The sequence below is a fragment of the Trachypithecus francoisi genome, unplaced genomic scaffold (genome assembly GCF_009764315.1).
Source record: "Trachypithecus francoisi isolate TF-2019V2 unplaced genomic scaffold, Tfra_2.0 Contig01436, whole genome shotgun sequence".
Taxonomy (NCBI): Eukaryota; Metazoa; Chordata; class Mammalia; order Primates; family Cercopithecidae; genus Trachypithecus; species Trachypithecus francoisi.
Window position 1 is genome coordinate 3034960 of NW_022681430.1, and position 22572 is coordinate 3057531.

A 22572-nucleotide genomic window follows, 5' to 3' on the forward strand; every position below is an offset into this window, starting at 1 on the left:
TATTCTAGCATCACAAAAGTAAAAGAGTTTTCCTATGGCTGAGTTTCATGTTCAAGCCTTATCTGATTGCTCTACAGTTCTGAGTAAAGATGCTAAATATGTTCTGTTACTTTCATTCAACGTTTATAATTTTAGCAATTCAACTGAAATCAGTTTTAAGAAAATAAAAAGGGATCTGATGCCAAAGGAAAACTGTGAAATCCAGAAATAAAACGGTAGAACAGCTTAACACCCAAAACTGTATTACTAAAAACAAATTAAAATATCTAAGACCCCAATGAAGAAAACTGTAAAAGTTCACTTAAGAACATAAAAGTCTTAAATAAATGGCAAGATACAATATTGTTGAACAGAAAATAAATTCTGTAAATATTCTAATTCATCCAAACTAATCAATACATTGAATCAATTCTAATCAGATTCTCTATATGGACTATTTTGAGGGAAGGAAATGAAAAACGGATTTTAAATTGCCTGGAGTAATATACTGAAATACATAAGAATATTTTGGAGAAAAAAGAATAGTCATGTCTTTTATCAATCACACCCTTTCTGATTAGTATTACTGTACCAGATACCCAAATATACTATAGATATAAAACAATAAGCAGCATTTTATATCAGCAGAAAAAAATGGTGATGAAATAACTGGCTGTCAAATTATTTCAAATATATACATAATATAAATATTTAAAATACATTAAACTATATAAAATATATATTCATTACATACATTAAATACAGCTATTAAATCTGTACTCATACCACACATATAAAGATGTCAAATGGCTTAAATAAATATAAAAATAAAAATTAAAAATCTTGGAGAGACTCAATAAATTGGGATTGAGGAGACTACGTGCATAACAAAAAATATAGCTTCATATATAAGGCTCAATACAGAAGTAAAAGGCAGAGTAAAAAAGAGAAAAATCTGCAACCTATGTAACAAAGAGTTAATATTCTTATTATGTAATACAAGCTCCACAAACAGAAAGTTTTGTTTCTTTTGTTACTATTTTATTCCCAGGACCTAAAAAAAGTGCCTGGCACATAGCAGATATTTATTAAAATGAATATGTACTAAAAACTCATCACAAGTCATTAAGACAATTTAAGAGAAAAATTAACAATTAATAAGCAGTCTGGTAGGTGAAAAGTTTATATATATATAAACTACCAGACTAACAAAGATTAAATAGTAACATTCTGAGCAGGTAGGAGGGAAATGACACTCCTAGCAGGAACACAGTGATTAAATGTTTTTGAACAACAGTTTGAGTTTGTAAACGTGATTACTGTTGGATCCAGCATCTACATTTTATAAGTTTAATTCACAGAATACTCACACAATATTAAAAAATAATAAGGCCAAAATGTTCTCAACACTGACTGTGGCAGCAAAAATCTAGAAAAAACTCAGCTGTTCATCAATTAGGGCACACAATGGAATACTCTGGTAGGCATTAGAAAGAATGGGATAACCCTATATGTAAGTTCACAATATAGAAAATGAAAACTGTTCTGGAACAGTTTTCAAAGTATAAGCCCATTTTTTATTTTAAAATATAAGCAAGTATATATGACTATATCTGCATAGAAAAACACCTAGAAGGATAAATACCCAACTGTTAATAGTATCAAACATTTCAGGAGTTAACATGTTAAACACTTAAAGAGCTTGAATACTTTTTACTTCATATGCTTATAAGGAATAAATTCCTCATAACAACTGAAAGTCAACTTTGTAATTTAAAAACAAAATGCAAAGTAAAAAAAGAAAGGCTCACCTCTGGCCTAACTTCATAATTTCTGCCCTTCACAAAACCAGAAATCACTTTAATTACACCAAGAGAAGCTTGGCCTAATTTATCTTGCTTAAAGAGTTTCTTTACAGCTTCACAACACATTTCAGATATCTGAAAAATAAAATGTCACACTTAACCAGCGTTTCTCAACCTTAGCACTACTGACATTTTGGGTAACAGAATTCTTTGTTGTAGGGGGACTGTCCTAGGATGTTTAATAGCCCCCGTGGACTTTCTTCACTAGATGCCAGTAAAGACTCTATCTTCACCACAGTCATCACAATCAAAAATGTATGCAGACATTGCCTAATGTTCCCTGGGGGACAAAACTGCTTCCTGTTGTGAACCACTAAACTTATGTTCAGATAAATTTTTTCAGAGAGTGTTTAATAAATTGATATTATTTTAGTAATAAACAACTTGAGAAGAATTTTGTAGGGGAGGAAAAATCACATGGTGCGTAATTTTTTTTTTTTTTTTTTGAGACGGAGTGTGACTCTATTGCCCAAGTTGGAGTGCAGTGGCGCAATCTCAGCTCACCGCAAGCTCCGTCTCCCGGGTTCACACCATTCTCCTGCTTCAACCTCCCAAGGAGCTGGGACTACAGGCACACGCCACCATGCCCTGCTAATTTTTCGTATTTATAGTAGAGATGGGGTTTTACCGTGTTAGCCGGGATGGTCTCGATCTCCTGACCTCGTGATCCGCCTGCCTTGGCCTCCCAAAGTGCTGGGATTACAGGCGTGAGCCAACGCACCCGGCCCACATGGTATACAATTTTCTAAGGAGGACAGCAATAACCATTTACAGCAACTCACCAATTTTGACATGTCATTCATGAGAGGGACAATCAATACGATAATGTTGTTGTGAAAGTTAAAATGAGGTAGTGCCACCAACAGCTCACACAAGCTCTTCACAGCAACTTCTGCCAGTCCTTTGTATGCCTTTAAGGAAACTACATTACTTTGCTTCAGCTTCCTCTGCTTCCAATCTAATCAAAAGATAACTGTAGTTACTTTACTCATTGGTCAAAAGTTAAACTAACTGGCTTTCTTTTACAAACAATGTACATTTGAACACACATAAACACACACACATCCACACCCCTTAAAAAAAGATTTCATATGCCAGGCATGGTGACTCACACCTGTAATCCCAGCACTTTGGGAGGCCAAGGCGCGCAGATCACGAGGTCAGGAGATTGAGACCATCTTGACCAACAGGGTAAAACCCCATCACTACTAAAATCCAAAACAAAAAAATTAGCCGGGCATGGTGGGTGGCACGTGCCTGTAGTCCCAGCTATTCAGGAGGCTGAGGCAAGGGAATCACTTGAACCTGGGAGGCAGAGGTTGCAGTGAGCTGAGATTGTACCACCGCACTCCAGCCTGGCAACAGAGCAAGACACCATCTCAAAAAAAAAAAAAGAAAGAAAGACTTCATAATGGCTCGATCAGCTTAGGAAAGGTCCAATATGCAATATGGAGGCTACTAATTGCCACATATAGGATGCAACTGAGCATTTGAAATGCAGCTAGTCCAAATTAAGATATACTCTAATTATAAAATACAAACCAGATTTGAACTTAGTACTAAAAAAAACTGAGAATGTAAGACACTAATTTTTAAAACTGATTACATGTTGAAATGATAATCTGAATATATATAATGTACTGTTAAAATTAATGTCATTGCTTTTTAGTGTGTCTGCATTTTTTTAAATGACATATGTGGCTCATGTAATCTATCAGAGATGGTTACACAACGCTCCCAGCTTTCCAAACAGTTCAGAAATTCAAAAACAAAAGAAAAACTCCCAGGCCCTCTCACTGGAAAAACAAATGCTAATAGGGTGCCAGCTGGAACACCAGAACATAGAAGCAATAGCCATACTACCCACCCCCACCCCACTATACTCCACTACCTTTATGCCCTTGTTAGGCCAACAGGAGTCAGTGGTCCTGTTCCAGCTGATAGCAATGGGTGATCCTTAGTAAATAAACTGGGTAAATGAGCCAATTAGGCCAAATGAAAGCACCTGGCCTAAGCAACCGACTATCTTCCCTATTCCTACCCCTATTTTTTCTATGTCCTTCCTTTTCTGAAGAAAAAGAGTTTAAGAGTTTATTTGGGATGCCAAATAATTGACTCATAAATCCATTTTCAAGGCATGCAAATATCCATTTCTAGTTATCCTTCTATTTATTTATTCATTTCTTTTGAGACAGTGTCTCACTCTATCGCCCAGATTACAGGGCAGTGGCATAATCACAGCTCACTGCAGGCTCAAACTTCTGGACTCAAGTCATCCTCTCAGCTCAGATCTCCAGTAGCTGGGGCTCTATAGGCCTGGGCCATCATGCCTAATGTTTTTTTTTTTTTTTAGAGACAGGAGTCTCACTACATTCCTCAGGCTGGTCTCAAACTCCTGGCTTGGAGCAATACTCCTGGCTTGGAGCAATCCTCTTGCTTCGGCCTTCAAAAGCACTGGGGATACAGGTGTGACCCCCCACACCTGGCCTCTAGTTATCCTTCTTCCCTGACTACCATGCCTCCAAATAGAAAAGAGTAGAATAAATCCCAATTGTTCATAACAATATATTTTGTTAAAAGCATTGTCAATAAAAATACAACTACTTACTAAAAACTGCAGCAATAATACTAATAGTTGATAAAATATAGTATATACCACATGCTAGGCACTGTTTTAAGCACCTCATATCTACAAACTCAGTTACTTCTTACAATAATCCTAGAAGGTGAGTACTATAATTATTTCCATTTTATAGACAAAAACTGAGACACAGAAAGACTATGTAATTTTCCCATCACATAGGTAGTAAGTGGTGGAGCCAGGCTTTGACCCCTGGAAGTCTGACTCTAGACTCTGTTCCTGACTATACCTGCCTCTCATTACACAACACAGAACACTGTACAGAATTCACCTTCATGATCAAGGCTATGTACGTTACATACTTTTAAAATACATTTAATATACCTTTAACCATTTGTTCCAGATTTTCCAAATAAAATTTGTACTGGCTAACCAGGCCTTCTTCAAATTCTCTTAACTTCTGTGTTTCTTTTCGGGTCTGAAAAGACCAAAAAGGTCAATCATTTTTTAAAATCAGAATATTAAAACCCCAAAATTAGTATAAAATATGGTTGTCTAGTATACATCCAGTACTATTAAAAAAAAACACAGCAGTCACTTAGGCCGGGTGCGGCAGCTCATGCCTGTAATCTCAGCACTTTGTGAGGCAGAGGCAGGTGGATCACCTGAGGTCAGGAGTTTGAGACCAGCCTGGCCAACGTGGAAAAACCCCGTCTCTACTACAAACACAAAAATTAGCTGGGCCTGGTGGCGCATGCCTGTGATCCCAGCTACTCAGGAGGCTGAGGCAGGAGAATCGCTTGAACCGGGAAAGCAGAGGTTGCAGTAAGCCAAGATCACGCCACTGCACTCCAGTCTGGGCGACAGAGTAAAACTCTGTCTCACAAAAAAGAGTCTATCTCTCCAAAATGTTCAGTTATTTTAGATAGTAATTATATCTAGCAATCTAGCATTACCTTAGTAGATTTTTCTGCTTCTGTGAGGGGCCGGATTTTATATGAAGGAGTAATATCTTTAAATAACTCCATCAGAGAAACAATTACCAGCTTTCGAACAGTAACAGCCACATCAGGATCTTGTTCCATCAGCATAGAACGTAATTCTTTCAATTTTTTAATCTGTTAAAGAAATAGCTTATAAAGCTGGAGAAATCATGGCGAAACAATTATGAACAAAAAACAGCCCCACATCCAGCAAAATAAGCGGAATTCACACAATGACTCCAAGTCTAGTCAAGCCACACCAAACTCCAGACACTGCTCACTTTACCAAGAGATAAGTTGATAAAGTTACAAGATAATTGTATTAGTCCATTCTTGTGTTGCTAGAAAGAAATGCCTGAGGCTGGGTAATTTACAAAGAAAAGAGGTTTATTATGGCTCATAGTTCTGCAGGCTGTAGAGGAAGCTTGGTGCCAGCGTCTACTCCTGGTGAGGCCTCAGGAAACTTACGATCAAGGTAGAAGGCAAAGGGGGAGCCAGCATGTCACAGGAAAGATAGGGGAGGTGCTAGGCTCTTTTAAACAACCAGCTCTCACATGAACTACCAGAGTGAGAAGTCACTTGTTACCACAAGGATGGCACCAAGCCATTCATGAGGGATCCACCCCTATGATCTAAACACCTCCCACCAAGCCCACTTCCAACATCAGAGGTCACATTTCAACGTAAGATTTGGAGGGGACACACATCCAAACTATATCAGTAATTATATTTTTGTTATATAGTTAGAAAAATACAGACCTTAAAAAACTAATTTAAATTTATTATTTAGCTACTTTGGGAAATTCTTTTTAGCTGGATTTTCCTAAAGTACATGTCTCCTATTTTTCTAAAAACACTTTTCAAAATATACTAAAATGTTATATACATTAACCAAATATATCAATCATACACATGAATTAATCAGGAATTACATATAATATAGCCACATTAGCTTCAAAGATAATTTCTATAGCATAATGCAAAAGGTGGTTTTGATTGCTTTGATAAACTACTATTGCCTGTGAGCATAGGTTCCTGAGTAGAAGATCTGGGTTCCAATTCAGTGGCTGTTAAAATCTGGAACAAATCACTTAGGTTTTTTAATGTTCAATTTTCCAGCTGTAAAATTAGATCAATCTCTTATGCCTATGGTTTTGTAATGATTGAGAGAATACAAATAAGAAATATTCCAAATCTCTCTTCCCTAATTCTGCTCTAGATCTTCCCCTCACTTTATTAGAAAAGGACAAATACTACTCTAAAGCATTCCCACATGAAATTTGTTTCCATAAATGTAAATCATTTGATAAACAAATACTTGTTATAATAGTATGCCGGGGACACCAACATAATAATAATAGTATCATTTTATATGACTTCATGTATATTTCATCATATAACCCTCACCACAAAGTTTTGAAAAAGATACTGTCCTTTTTTAGAGATGAAAGAGTCTTGGATAAATAACTTACCCAAAGTCTTACAGATAGTACTTATCAGGGCCAAGATTAAACCTCAGATTTCTCTAGTTCATGTGTTATAACCATCACTAACTCACCACTATACACATGGCACAATAACACTTTAACTTTGGCTCTAGTTCACTTAAAATATTTTCAACTTGAACTAATTCCATACACTTCCCTGTAGCGCGCTTGTTTAAAAACTCCACAGGTTAGTCAAGCAAATTTGCAAACAGGTTCCTCCTCCCTAATACAATTTTATAGACTTAAACATTTTTAGAGTTATAACATGTCCAATATTTTCATAGAAGAAGATGAAGAGAATAAGATTCAGAGAATTTAAGTAACTTTTCTAGGATTACAAAAGAAATTAAGTCCAGATATAGCATTGAGCTAGGATTCTGTCGACTCTCTTACTCTAACCCAGCTACTATGTTTAGTTAATGCTTTTCCTTTTAGTGTATGCTTATAGGTAACAAGGGAATCTTAACATATTAGGCATTTACACCATACCTAATATAAAGAGCCTAAAGAAATTAATGCCACCTACATTACTTTCTGGATCTGATAATATGGCAGATGCCAAGGCTGCAATATGCATCTTCTTCTCCTGTAATTTCTTCTTTCTCTCAATCAAATGTTCTTCTATGGTCAGCTCTTGAATAGGATCTTCAATGATCTCTAAAACAGATTAGATGTTCCCTTACATATTCCTCTACTTACAAGTGTCCAAGAATCTCAACAAAATATTTTATAGTAATAATGATGATAGCCAAGAATTTTGCCTTTATTACTACACATCATCTCCTCAACAATACAGGTACTATCATCAGCCCTCTTTTATAGATAAGAAAACTGAAGCAAATGAAGAGAAAATAACTTGGCTAAGCTCATAAACCAAAGGGAAATAGGATTCAAACTCAGGCAGTCCGATTCTAGAGGTTTTTTTTTTGTTTGTTTGTTTTTTTAATTTAAAAGAGAGGGTCTCACTTGTCACCTAGGCTGGAGTACAGTGGCACTATCACAGCTCACTGCAGCCTCCACCTCCCAGGCTCAAATGATCCTTCCACCTCAGCCTCCCCAGTAGCTAAGACCATAGCTGTGAGCCACTATATCCAACTAATTTTTGTATTTTTTGTGGAGACGTGGTTTCACCATGTGGCCCAGATGGTCTCAAACTCCTGGGCTCAGGTGATCCTCCTGCCTCAGCCTCCCAAAGTGCTGGGATTACAGGCATGAGCCAGTGCAACCAGCCTAGATCTCATATTCTTAGCTTCTACGCTAATAAGCCCAAAATAATGCTTATTAATTAACGAATAGGATAATCTGATTTAGTCTCTTTTTAAGTACAGAATATTCTTCCTTGTTTTCAACACTATATATTACTTTACACAAACTAGTACTTCGTAGTTTTGGGCTACAGAAAAACATGTCCGCCTTAAGAAATTCATAGGGAACTAGATTTAATCAACACTAGCATAATCTGTAATGGTTTTATGATGGGTGACTGCAAACAGTTAAACAGTTGACCTTTAATTCATTTTTGCTATTAATGAGGTCTGCTACGCAAAAGTAAAATTTAACTAGATTGTTCTGTCACAAATTCCAAACTAATATAATTTCAAACAATAAAATGCATTGTTTCAGTTCAACTTTGATTAAACTGTCCTAAATAACAGAAACTGACATTCAATTATATGAAACATACACAAGCACAACTGCACTAAAAACAAACCAAAATGACTTCATACTACAGAATCGCTTTTGTAATTTAAGGCTAAAAAGTTAACAGTCATTTGTAAGTTGGTCTTTCTCTTACAATTAAAAGGAATTCAGAACAGTAATAATTAACAAGACACACTTCATGTATACCTAGATACTACAAATATGATTGTGTAAAATTTTCCTTAATTAAAAAAAAAAAAAGAATCTATTCATAATTCCACAAGGTGAAGCTTTCAAATGTGGAAACATGTTCAAAATGACCTTGAAATGAGCAGTACTCCAAAATGTACCTTCCAGATTTTATCTAAAATTAACTCACATTTACTATTAAGCAAAAAAATCACTTCTCAACAATTTAGTAACTGTAAAGACATATTACCTTCCTCAAGTTCCCTCTCTTCTTCTTGATCCTCTTCATCTTTGTTACTATCAGTAACTATATGGAAAACATGTGTATTAAAACTGTGATTATATACTTAAGTGGTAAAACTGTAAAGAAATGCTAGGAGGTGATTATGATAAAACTCCGGATAGCAATTACTTTTATGGAAAGAGAGCAATTAGTGATTGAGGTGAGCACAAAGGAGGTTTCTAGAAGCTAGCAGTATTTTTTTTTTTTCTTATCTGGATGGTAGTTTTATAGGTATGCACTTTGTTATAAACCATGTAACTTCACATCTTTGTTATCTGAACTTTTCTGTTTTATTTCACATATGAAAGATACATTAAAAAAGAAAGCTAACCAAGAACAGTTAATATGCTCTAGTTTCAGAAACAACAAAATTTAGTGAAAAGAAAATCACCTGAACCTTGTAGCTTAAGTTGTCCTCACAGTACAAATTGATACCTGAGATAATCGTCTATAATTCTGGCCCAAATCATCTAGCTTGCTATAAGACTAATCGAATATTTTGCAGATATGGGTAAAATCAAACTAAAATTAAATTTTGAATGAAAAAAATTATATCAGTAAGGGGGTAAAAGTTCAACTAATATTACCAGCTTATTAAATTCACCTGGCTTCTCCCTAGTCTGTGGGATTATACCACTTTTATCTTTGATAGGAAGCAAATGAATCAGTTCCTTCTCTGGTGCAGTTTGCAGAGTTCTTGGTATTTTTTCATATTTATCTATAATGTGTTCATGCTTCCGCTTCTTCGCATGAACAGGCTCACTGCAGGGGAAAAAAAGATCAATTTTCAGTCTTAATAGATCTAAAAAGGTGTCTAGAGACTTATCACTTCAAAAGTACAGAAAAATAAACCACCAGCCAACTTTCAATAGGTATATGGATATTAGCACTTAGGCCAGTGTCTGGCACACAGCAGGCACTCAAACAGCAAATGAATAAATGAAATGGGTAAACAGCCTACCACACAGACTCTTAACTCTGGCTACATCTAGTTTTCCCTCTAGATGCAAAATAAAGGTGAAAGTTACAGCAGATTCTTTCTGAAGAACAGTCCATAGCACCAAGTGTGACTCTCACTTTCCCAAAATCTTTAGAGTATAGCACAGACTTTGGAGTTAAAAAGGTCCAAGTTTAAATTCCAGATACTTGTGACTGCAAGGAACCATCAGTTTCCTCTCTGGAAATGGGAATAAGAACTACCTAGCAGGGTAATGAGGATTAAGTGAGATCATAGCCATAAAGAACTCAGAACTATTCTGCCAATACCTCAAAATGAGAACAGCATTCTTCCCCCATTCACTCTACTTCACTATTCAGACGCAAAAGAAAGATGTACATTAAATGAAATCAGCTTGTCTTATACATGAACCTCCTTTATTTAGGAAATAAGCTAAATAATAGTTTATTCTTTATAAACATTGTGCTCAAAGGTGAACACCTCGAACCACCTAAGTGAAATTCAGAACCAAGTTTTTAACAGTATATGGATATGAATGATTATAACCCACATGAAGTATTACCTAGAAGAAAGATCTCTTGTTAGAAAAGATGCTCTTTGTCCTAAATCCTTCATTAACTGTAAGTCATCTTCATCCATCATATCTAAAGGAAGGGCTTCTTCTTCTTCCTCTTCTTCCCTCTCAATCCTTTTACCTGTACCACACACACACAAAGAAAAATTAGAAGCAAGTATCAGAGATGTAGAACTCTCTGCCTATTGGGTTTAAACAGGAAAAGTTTATGCTTTCTGAAGCAATCCTCCCACTCCAGCCTCCCAAAATGCTGGGATTACAGGCATGGGCCATGGCTCCCAGCTGAGCCCAGTGTTTCTAAATGGAAGCACTACTGACATGCTAGGCAAACAATTATTTATAGTACTGGGGTGTTCTGAATCTGGAAAAATGCTAGCATCTCTGACTCCTGCAATCTAAATGGCAATAGCATTCCCAGGTTATTGTAACAACCAAAAACTAAATGTCTCCACATACTCTGAAATGCCTTTCAGGGCGTCGAGAGCCAATGACTTAGCCCCTCAGCTCCTCCTCATCTCCAATTACTTTCACTTCGTACTCCATTTCAGCCAGCCTCTCCAATGGCCACATTCCAAACCCTGGTGCTCACCGCTCTCTCTGACCACAAGCTTTTGTCCTTCCAGCTCCCATTCAGTTACTTCCACACTACTTCTTCCTTAACCAACTATATAACCTTTCAATCCACTGACCACTCCACTTTCTATCTACCAGTGTGTTCTGTCTTCACTCCCTCACTTAGATTGCAAGATTATCACTTCAACCACGCTCTTGCCAATATCCTCAACTATTTTTCTTTCAACACTTCAGGCACTCACATTTAACAAAATCCCAACTACAGATCATTCTAAACTTCTCTTTCTGCTCACTCTCTGTGTCTTGCTCTCTTTCTCCATCTCCTTTTATTTTTTATTTAAAAAAAAAAAGTCAGCTAAGTGCCAGGCACTGTTTGAAGTGCTAAGGATTCAAGTATGAATAAAACAATCTTAGCGTCTTTCCTAGTATAACTTACAATTCTTCCTGACCCATTAAAACTCATAAATCTTGGCCGCGTGCAGTGGCTCACACCTGTAATCTTAGCACTCTGGGAGGCTGAGACGGGTGGACTGCTTCAGGCGAGGGGTTCAAAACCAGCCTGGCCAACATGGTGAAACCCCATCTCTACTAAAAATACAAAATATTAGCCAGGCATGGTGGCGCATGCCTGTAATCCTAGCTACTTGGGAAGCTGAGGCAGGAGAATCACTTGAACCCAGTAGGCAGAGATTGCAGTGAGCAGAGATCGTGCCACTGAACTCCAGCGTGGGCAACAAAAGCAAAACTCAGTCTCCAAAAAAAAAAAATCTAGTAAATCTTGCTACATAAAGGTACACACTGCACAGAATGGCACTCCTATCTACTTTAAATGAGCTTCCAAATTTAATAATCCCATTAAAAAATGGGCAAAAGATATGAATAGACATTTCTCAAAAGAAGACATACAAATGGCAAACAGGTATATGAAAAGGTGCTCAACGTCACTGATGATCAGCGAAACGCAAATCAAAATTACAATGAGATATCATCTCATCCTAGTTAAAAAGGCTTTTATCCAAAGACAGGCAGTAACAATGATGGCAAGGATATAGAGAAAAGAGAACCCTCATACACTGTTGGTGGGAATGTAAATTAGCACAACCACTATGGAGAAAAGTTTGGAAGTTCCTCAAAAAACTACAACTAAAAATAGAACTACTATATAATCCCACCCACTGCTAGGCATGTATCCAAAAAAAAGAAATCAGTATACCGAACAGATATCTGCACTCCCATGTTCATTCAGCACTATCCACAAGAGCCAAGATTTGGAAACAACCTAAGTGTTCATGAACAGATGAATGGATAAAGAAAACATGGGGCCAGGCCCGGTGGCTCATGCCTGTAATCCCAGCACTTTGTGAGGCCAAAGCGGGTGGATCATGAGGTCAGGAGATCGAGACAATCCTGGCCAACATGGTGAAACCCCATCTCTACTAAAAATACAAAATATTAGCCAGGCATGGTGGCGCATGCCTGTAATCCTAGCTACTGGGAAGCTGAGGCAGGAGAATCACTTGAACCCAGTAGGCAGAGATTGCAGTGAGCAGAGATCGTGCCACTGAACTCCAGCGTGGGCAACAAAAGCAAAACTCCGTCTCCAAAAAAAAAAAATCTAGTAAATCTTGCTACATAAAGGTACACACTGCACAGAATGGCACTCCTATCTACTTTAAATGAGCTTCCAAATTTAATAATCCCATTAAAAAATGGGCAAAAGATATGAATAGACATTTCTCAAAAGAAGACATACAAATGGCAAACAGGTATATGAAAAGGTGCTCAACGTCACTGATGATCAGCGAAACGCAAATCAAAATTACAATGAGATATCATCTCATCCTAGTTAAAAAGGCTTTTATCCAAAGACAGGCAGTAACAATGATGGCAAGGATATAGAGAAAAGAGAACCCTCATACACTGTTGGTGGGAATGTAAATTAGCACAACCACTATGGAGAAAAGTTTGGAAGTTCCTCAAAAAACTACAACTAAAAATAGAACTACTATATAATCCCACCCACTGCTAGGCATGTATCCAAAAAAAAGAAATCAGTATACCGAACAGATATCTGCACTCCCATGTTCATTCAGCACTATCCACAAGAGCCAAGATTTGGAAACAACCTAAGTGTTCATGAACAGATGAATGGATAAAGAAAACATGGGGCCAGGCCCGGTGGCTCATGCCTGTAATCCCAGCACTTTGTGAGGCCAAAGCGGGTGGATCATGAGGTCAGGAGATCGAGACAATCCTGGCCAACATGGTGAAACCCCAGCTCTATTAAAAACACAAAAATTAGCTGGGCATGGTGGCGCATGCCTGTAATCCCAGCTACTCGGGAGACTAAGGCAGGAGAAACACTTGAATCGGGGAGTCGGAGGTTGCAGTGAGCCGGAATCAAGCCACTACACTCCAGCCTGGTGAGAGAGACTCTGTCTCAAACAACAACAAAAAAAGAAAGTATGGTACATGTACACAATGTAGTCTTATTCAGCCACAAAAAAGAATGAGATCCTGTGTGCAACAACAGGGATGAAACTGAAGGCCATTATGCCAAGTTAAATAAGCCAGGCACAGAAAGACAAATTTCACATGTTCTCACTTATTTGTGGTGGCTAAAAATTAAAACAACTGAACTCATGAAAAGAGTAGAATGATGGTTACCATTGGCTGGGAAAGGCAGTTGGAGGAGATAGGAGTAGGGATTGTTAATGGGTACCAAAATACACTTAGATAGAATAAGATCTAGTATTTGATAGATAGGGTGACTACAGTCAACAATAATTTACTGTATGTTTTAAAATAACTAAAAAAGTATAACTGAATTGTTTGTAACACAAAGATAAATGCTTAAGGTGATGGATACCACATTTACTCTGATGTGATGATTATGCATTGTATGCCTGTATCACAGTATCTCATGTATCCCATAAATATAAACACCTACTACGTACCCACAAAATTAGAAAGAAAAAAAAAAACTTTAGCTGGATGCAGAGGCTCACCCTTGCAATCCCAGCACTTTCAGAGGCTGAAGCAGGAGGATGTAGTGAGCTATTTTTGCACACTGCACTCCAGCCTCGGTGACAGAACAAGACCCTGTCTATTAAAAAATAATAATAATAATAATTTTATAAAGATGGACCTGGGAAGACTGGTTGCCTAATAATCTGATACAGTCAAATAAGAATACCCTAAAAGTACTAGTAAAGTTGCAGAACTAGCCTGACTCAAAAGTCATATTCCTTACATGTTTTGAGTACTTAAAAGTTTTTAGTTTTACAAAATAACCATGACAATTACAACTCAATTTCACCCCACGTTTCCACATGAAAAGAAAGTCAGAAGTTTAGAAAAGAAGTGTACCTTGGCAATACTGTGAAGAATGAACCAGAGACAGCAATGTTCTTACCTAACTGCTAGTGAATGGGAAAGTGGGGCACTGGCACACTGCCTAACATTTATGCACAACAGTACTTTCAGTTTGTTTTCCCAAGTACTGCATCTTCAGATCTGCTTTCCAGACAAACTAAAAGCAGAAACTTGAATGAATACTGTATTGAAATGTTTTCTCATACTGACTGTGATAAAGCATACATGCTTTATAGCAGTCCTATAGGACTACTATCCTTACCCACTCTAGGAAGATCTGAGAACAAGAAAAGCGATTATTAGAAAGCAAAGTTATTTCCATGAAGAACACTTCAGAATAAATCAATGGAAACTACAGCACATGATGTTTTCACAATTACCTGGTCGCTTTTCCTTTGGGTTCTCCAATGGAATGGGTTTCTTAGACACAGCATCTTTCACCGCTTGCCTTAGTTTCCTCTGTTCTTTTCGGTACTTCTTGAGAGTGCTTTGTTGTTTAAATTGCTTATTTTTTAGCTTGTTTTCAAGTTTGACTTTACTAGTTTTTATTAACTTGCGAAAGCTTGGGATCTGTTTTTTATTTCTTCTCTAGAAAACAACAGAAAGAATACTGCATACCCAGAAACTTATTTTTTAAATCAGGTTAAAGAGAACTGATTATAAATTTCATCAGACCAATTCCACAATTTTAACATCCCACAGCCATGGTCTTGCACGTAAGAGCTAAAACCAAACGATGGCTTTAATCCTACAGAAGAGCGCTACAGTATCAGTTATTCAACCTGAGGTCTTTCTGTGACCCCAATCCACAGCAACTTAAAGGGCTCTACGACCCCCAAGCAGGTTAAGAACCACTGATCTAGTAGTGGTAAGTGGCTATTCAAGGCTAGTTCAACAACTGTAGTTTAATACATTCAAAGCAAAATGCTGGCTGTCTTTAATAAAACTTAATTTACGATTTTGTCATTTACAAAGCGCTCCAACAAATCACCTCCAACAGCCTAGTTGACTACTGACTGCTGTTATCCTCACATTATTGATGAAGCTGCTGAAAGACCCATAAACTAAGGACGGCAAAAGTGAATTCGGATCTTTGGATTCCACTTCTCTTGCCCGTGACTCCTCATTCAGAAATCCCAAAGCTAGTCCTGAACCCCAGGACTACCTCTTATTTTCTGTTAGAACCAGGGCAAATCACTTGCTTTTCTGTCTCTTTACCCTTTATGGGTACCGTGACTCACATCATAAACTTGCTGAGGGCAGGAACCTGCTTCTCATTTGTGAAAAACGAGTTCGAAAGACAGTCTTGATAAATTCCTTCGAAGTCTGAAATCCCACGGATGCAAAAACTCCGTGCCTGTCTCTTCGTGATACCCTGAAGTCGTGCGCGCACACAGTGGGTAACCAAGGTTGAGCTCGGTGTAAGGACCAGAAAGCCCCCAGTCTATGAACCATCGCCCCATAGGCACGGGTGAAAACCTGCCTAAAAGTTAACTCAGGCAGTGACCCTATCACCCGGAGGGGCCCTAGGCCGCGGGGACCGGGCTTCTAAGGACACTTACCGCCTTCATCCTTACACCTTAAAGGAATACCGGCCACACAAGTTCACCAGAAGCAGGGTTAATACAGAAATCCGAGAAATGACACACGTGCCGAAAGCCCCGCACTTCCCAAGCCGGAAGCGACCTTCGGTCCCTCCCAAGCCTCCGCCGCCGGAAGTGAGGGCGGGACTTCCGTAGGCAGGTTCGGGCTCGCGCCCTCTAGCGGTGACGGTCTTGCGGCTTTAGGCGGGTTGCGCCCTGGCGTGCGCGCGCGGACTGGAACGAGTGAAGGCCCCTAGGGTCATCGGTGCCAACGGCGGGAAGCTGGGCCGGAGGGGCGCACTTTACAAGGTTCTCTGAGTATGATTCTTTGACTCTTGTCCTATTTATTTCTTTTAAAACCTTGGGAAAATCGGGCTCCTCCTCTCAGAATGAGAGGACTTGGTTTTTTCAGTCACCTCACGGCATTTTGTGCCTCTCCTCACGTTGCTTATCTCATCCTGTTATAGATACTGATTTTCGTGGTCTTTTTACTCCATACAGTCCTGAGGGCAGAAAGAAGCTTATTTCTTTTGTGTAATGCCTGCCTCTCGACGGACCTTCTGGCCGTGTTTGTAGAATGGCAAATGATTTCTCATCAGCCTCGGTCACTTAAAAGTGTGTGATTCTTAGTGTTTTAATGTGCAATTTTTTTTGCTTTAATTTTAACTAGTCTGATAAAGAATTGTATCCGTGGCTGGGTGCGGTGGTTCACGCTTGTAATCCCAGCACTTTGGGAGGCCGAGGCGGGTGGATCACCTGAGGTCAGGAGTTCAAGACCAGCCTGGCCAACATGGTGAAACTCTGTCTCTACTAAAAATACAAAAATCAGCCAGGCGTGGTGGCGTGCCCCTGTAATCCTAGCTACTCAGGAGGCTGAGGCAGGAGAATCGCTTGAACTGAGGAGCAGGGGGTTGCAATGAACCGAGATCACACCACTGCACTCCAGCCTGGGCGACAGAGCAAGACTGTCTCAAAAAAAAAAAGAAAAACTCTATCTGGAGTCTTGCTCTGTCGCCCAGGCTGGAGTGCAGTGGCGCAATCTCGGCTCACTGCAAGCTCCGCCTCCCGGGTTCAGGCCATTCTCCTGTCTCAGCCTCCGGAGTAGCTGGGACTACATGCGCCCACCACCGGCTAATTTTTTTTGTATTTTTAGTAGAGACGAGGTTTCACCGTGTTAGCCAGGATGGTCTCGATTTCCTGACCTCGTGATCCGCCCACCTCGGCCTCCCAAAATGCTGGGATAACAGGCGTGAGCCACCGCGCCCAGCCTAAAGTCGTTCATTTTTACAGGAAGTTTTATGGATTGCAAGAATAAGAGTATCAAAATGCTTGTCTCTCAAAGACTTTTTTTTCTCAATAAATTTAAGCATTCCACTTCAAGTTTTTTGTGGGTTTTTTTAAGTCTATGATTTTTGAGCATGACCCTGACACAGTCTGGCCTCGCAGTCCTGAGCAGGTAGGAAAAGCCGGCAGTACAACTAAAGGGTTCTGAGCCCCTTGGATAGTGTTGCTCTTAGAGAGACAGAGAAAAAAAGTACCAATTTCCTGATCCCACCACAAAGACCAAGAGGTTCATCTGGCACTCTTCTTTCAACCTTCCTTCCAACGTCTTCCTTGCTCTGTCTCCTTTCACACGGTGTCAGAAACAGCAGAGCCTGTCCATCTGGTGTATTACTTCATCAAACAAGTGGAAAACATCAGCCTGTGCCCTTCCCAAGTGCCTGAATTCCCTCCCAAGCATATCAACATATCTACAGTCACTCCCATCCTTTCAGCCTTCCTTCTAGTCTCTCCAAGGATGAGGCATTCCCATTCCAGTTCAAAACCAACTCCTCCTAGCTTCATCAGATTCTTGTATCATTAATTATCCCTTCTTTCCTGTGTTATTTCCCTCTCTAATAGATCCTTCCCCTCAGCTTATAAACATATTCAAATATCTTCCATTTTTAAGATTTTTTTCTAATAAACTTATCTCCCTTTAATTGCTCTTTTATATGCCTCTTTTCCTACTTGTCCCTACTTGCAAAAAAAGGTACTCTCTTTGCATCTCCACTTTATCTTCTCTTTTGTCATAGCCCAATCCTGTGCTGTGTACTTTTTTTTTTTCTATATAAAGATTGCCTTTTTTTTTTTTTTTTCTGTTGCCCAGGCTGGAGTGCAGTGGCATCTCTCAGCTCACTACAGCCTCAACCTCCCAGGCTCAAGGGATCCTCAACCTCACCTTCCTGGGTAGCTGAAACTACAGGCACGCACCACCATGCCCGGCTAATTTACATTATTTATAGAGCTTAGCTATATTGCCTAGACTGGTCTCAAACTCCTGAGCTCAAACAGTCCTCCCACCTCAGCCTCCCAAAGTGCTGGGATTACAGGCATGAGCCACCATGCCCAGCATGTGCTAGCTTTTGTAAGAACTGTGTCATACTCTTGGCCCATTTTAAGTTTACAATCAACTAAAATGTCTGGATCATTTTAAAGCAATTGTTGCCAAGCTAAATCTCTCCCATCGTTAATTTGAGCAGCCTGTTATTTGAAAATACTCAAAAATGGAAGTTTATATGATTCCTTTTCATTCCATTTAATCTTGCTGGTTTCTTTTTTTTTTTTTTTTTTTTTTGAGACAGAGTCTCGCTCTGTCCCCCAGGCTGGAGTGCAGTGGCGCGATCTCGGCTCACTGCAAGCTCCGCCTCCCAGGTTCACACCATTCTCCTGCCTCAGCCTCCTGAGTAGCTGGGACTACAGGCGCCCGCCACCGCGCCCGGCTAATTTTTTGTATTTTAAGTAGAGACGGGGTTTCACCGTGGTCTCGATCTCCTGACCTTGTGATCCACCCGCCTCGTCCTCCCAAAGTGCTGGGATTACAGGCCTGAGCCACTGCTCCCGGCAATCTTGCTGGTTTCTTAATTCTGTGTGTCCACCTTTGTGTCATCTCTTCTTCACTCAATCCACTGCCAAGCCCCATTTGGACTCCGGATCCTCTTAGATCCCTTAGAGCTTTCCTGGACACTTGAGCTGATAAGGGTCACTGGGCTTTCCCAAACCAGTATCATAGGGATGGTACCTGGAGATTCCTGTTAGCACTTTTGGGAAGTCTGCTAAGAACTTACATGGCTTTGCCCATAACATTCCACTGAAACTGATCTAATTAAGGTCACCAAGAACCTCCAAATTGTTGTGAGTTTTTTCTAATTGTGTACAGAATTACATTACTTCTTTCTCATTTAACCTCACTAGATCTCTCTGCTGCCTTTGATGCTACGCATATCTCCCTTCACACATTAGAATGTTGATTCCCTTGGCTTTCCTATTAGCCTGTTCCCCAAGTTCTCCTCCTACCTCCATTTCTTCCTCCTTAGGCCTCTTCAATGTAGGTGACTCTCAGGGTTCTACTCTTGGCCCACTTGTCTACTACTCTTCTTGCTCTACTTGCTCTTCCAGCATGATTTCATCCATCTACCTGTTACAAAGAGATTTTGTCCAGCCCATACTTCTTCCCCAAGCTTCATTCTCCTGCCTCCTGGACAGCTCTACCTGCTAACCATGGGACTTCACATTACCATGTTCAAAAGAACTGTTCTTTTTTCACTTGTACCTCTTCTAACATTCCCTACTTCTTTCTTTTACCCACAGCTAGAATCCCAAATACTCCGGAGATCTTTGTCAACAAGCCAGGACTTTCTTGGCCATTTGCCATATTATAATTAATCCATTTTCTATAAACAAGCAGTTTTGAAAATTGTCACTAAGTGGACATGCAATAATAAGGCTTCTTTTTTCCCAGTACCACAAGATAATTTACATAAGTCATAATAAGGGACTATGTGAATGTTTGCCACTTTGTAATAAGTGTTTGGCAACAGAAGAAGCCCACACTTCAGTATCACAAATTAGAAAATAAACGTTGTAATTGGATGTTATCACTGTCAATCATCTTAGACATGAAAGAGGCAGGCAGGCTGCCCTATAGCTCACCCAAAGGGGACCTGTGGAAATTAGAAAAAGCTTCCATTTCCTTAAGACACTTCACTGTCACAGGCCAAAAAAAAAAAAAAAAGTTTGCTATCTTTACAAATAAACTGTGAATGATGCCCCTAGAATTGTACAATATACAGTCTTCCCTTATATCGAAGTGCTTGGCTCTGCCTAGGCATCTTTCTGTTTCCCTTCCTAAAATCCAGGGGAAACAAAAACAAAACAAAAATAAAATAAAATAAAATAAAATCCAGGGGAGGGAAGGAGTCTAGAATCTCTGTTTAGACCTTTGAGATAATGCGACAATTAATGGGGAAAAAAAAAAATTAAGATCAGAGAGCTAAAAAAAAGTCACTGTAATATTTTAGTAATATTTAGATATTACTGTCCAGGCATTGTGGTTCCTGCCTGTAATCCCAGCACTTTGGGAGGCTAAGGCAGGAAGACTGTTTGAGGCCAGGTGTTCCAGGTTACTGTGAGCTATGAGGGTGCCACTGCACTCCAGCCTGGGCGACAGAGTGAGGCTATCGCAAAGAAAAAAAAAAAGAATTTGAAAATACATGTATCATGGTCTCTACCTTTGAAAATGTTAAAATATTGTTGAGAAATAGTGTGTGTGTATGTGTGTGTGTGTGTGTACTTAAGAAGATAATTATGAATGATCAAATAGAGAATAATAGAAAAGATCACATAGGTGCTAAAAAATAAACAAAAGCTGCTTTAGAGGAAGTCATAGAGCAATGTATACCTAAATGAAACCGGCAGAAAGGACAAAGTTTAAGTAGATGGGATAATTTGTTCTAAGCAAGGTCACTCAGGTAGTACAAATAATTTATATTGTGGTGCATCAGAAAATTAGGTTAAGATAGCTAATAATTATAATTAATTATTAAAATTATTAACCAAAACCCAAAATAATAACAAACATTAGAATAATGATATAGCAGAATTTTTGTCCCACTGAACCCACAGCTTGAATCGCCCCAAAAGCAGTGGCAGGCCAGGAATTTGTGGCTACAGTGAATTATGATCTCACCACTGCACTCCAGCCTGGGCAACAGAGCAAGACCCTATCTCAAAAACAAACAAAAGCAGGGAAGTTCCCACAAGGGTGTATCCTAAACTGTCTGGAGATAAGGCCCCCATTTGGGATTCCATAGAAAGAAGCATTAAATGCCAGGGTAATCAACCCAAAACAATTGTTAGGAGAACTTACCTACAGAGTGCTATAGCAACCCTCATGATGGACAGCAAGAGAAAAGGGGTGTGGACCTAGGTATGTCCACAGTGAGGGGATCGGGGTAAGGAGTTTATACAAGGGTTTAAGATATTTGACTCAGGGCCTGGGCCAGTACTTTCAGTGATTTGGGCAACAACCTAGCTACTTTTATCAGTGCCTGGGACTGTTCAAGGCCCCACTTTGTGTTGAAGCCTGCTGGGATGAACTTGCAGCTGGCTAGGTCACAGAGCAGTCAAGGCACTCTGATTTTTTGTTCAGGACACAGAAAAAAAGCCGCAAGGGGCTGTGGGGGAGGTCTCCTGGGGCCCTACACAAATGTTGGTGTCCCCTCTACATATCCTCAGCACTTCCTGTTCCATACATGCTGAAAAAGTCCTCTGAGCACTTGCAAATTTTCACTTAAGAATTTTTTCTGGACCCCTGTAGGGCAGGTCTGAAGTGCCACAGATTTTTCCACTGGAAGCATCCTTCAACCGACAACAAATGGGAATTGCAGGATGACTATACCAATTGTGGTAGGCTGAAAAATGACTTCCAAATATATGAAGGCCAAGTCCCTGGAAACATGACTATTAACTTATACAGGCAAAGGTGTGATTAAGTTAAAGATTTTGAGATGAACAGATTATCCAGGTGGGCAATCGCATGGATCCTTTTAAGAGATAGACAGGAGATTTCACACAGACAGACAAGAAGGCAATGTGACCACATAGGCAGAGATTGAAGTGATGTAGACAAGTCAAGGAATTCTGGCAGCCACCAGAAGGGGGAAGAGACAAGGAACAAACTTTCCCCTAGAGTTCAGTCCAGTGATACTAAGTTCAGACTTGTAGCCTCTAGAAATGTGAAAGAATAAATTTCTATGTTTTAAGCCACCGAATTTGTGATAATTTGTTACAGCAGCCATAGAAAACTAATATACCAATCAAATATAACAAACACATACCAATGTCCTTAATCCTCAGAGGTAGAACACCTCTAAGGCAGCACTCCCCAACCTTTTTGGCACCAGGGATGGGTTTTGAGGAAAAATTTTTTCCACAGATCAGGGTGGGGGATGGTTTCAGGAAGAAACTGTTCCACTTCACATCATCAGGCATTAGTTAGATTCTCATAAGGAGCGTCCCACCTAGATCCCTCAAATGTGCAATTCACAATTGGTTTCAAGCTCCTATGAGAATCTAATGCCTCCACTGATCGGACAGGAGGCGAAGCTCAGGCAGTAATGTCACTCACCTGCCATTCACCTCCTGCTGTACAGCCCAGTTCCTAACAGGCCACGGACTGGT

General features: G+C 39.4%; 1 protein-coding gene across 3 annotated transcripts in view; it reads right to left on the bottom strand.

Moving 5' to 3' along the window:
* The window catches only part of NOC3L (NOC3 like DNA replication regulator), a 31378-nt gene extending 15162 nt beyond the window's left edge, over positions 1–16216 (bottom strand). Inside the window, exons 1-10 of one of the 3 annotated variants that reach the window (XM_033225030.1) lie at positions 16051–16216; positions 14869–15076; positions 10529–10661; positions 9613–9770; positions 8976–9032; positions 7422–7552; positions 5469–5543; positions 4810–4903; positions 2627–2802; positions 1791–1919 (exon numbers count right to left, since the gene is read on the bottom strand). In XM_033225030.1, coding sequence (XP_033080921.1) covers positions 1791–1919; positions 2627–2802; positions 4810–4903; positions 5469–5543; positions 7422–7552; positions 8976–9032; positions 9613–9770; positions 10529–10661; positions 14869–15076; positions 16051–16059 — 1170 coding nt within the window. In that variant the 5' untranslated portion in view covers positions 16060–16216. Of the gene's footprint in view, positions 1–1790; positions 1920–2626; positions 2803–4809; positions 4904–5381; positions 5544–7421; positions 7553–8975; positions 9033–9612; positions 9771–10528; positions 10662–14868; positions 15077–16050 lie in introns of all 3 variants that reach the window. The other 2 variants (XM_033225021.1, XM_033225036.1) reach the window with 2 other exon arrangements.
* Between the last annotated feature and the right edge of the window lie 6356 nt (positions 16217–22572).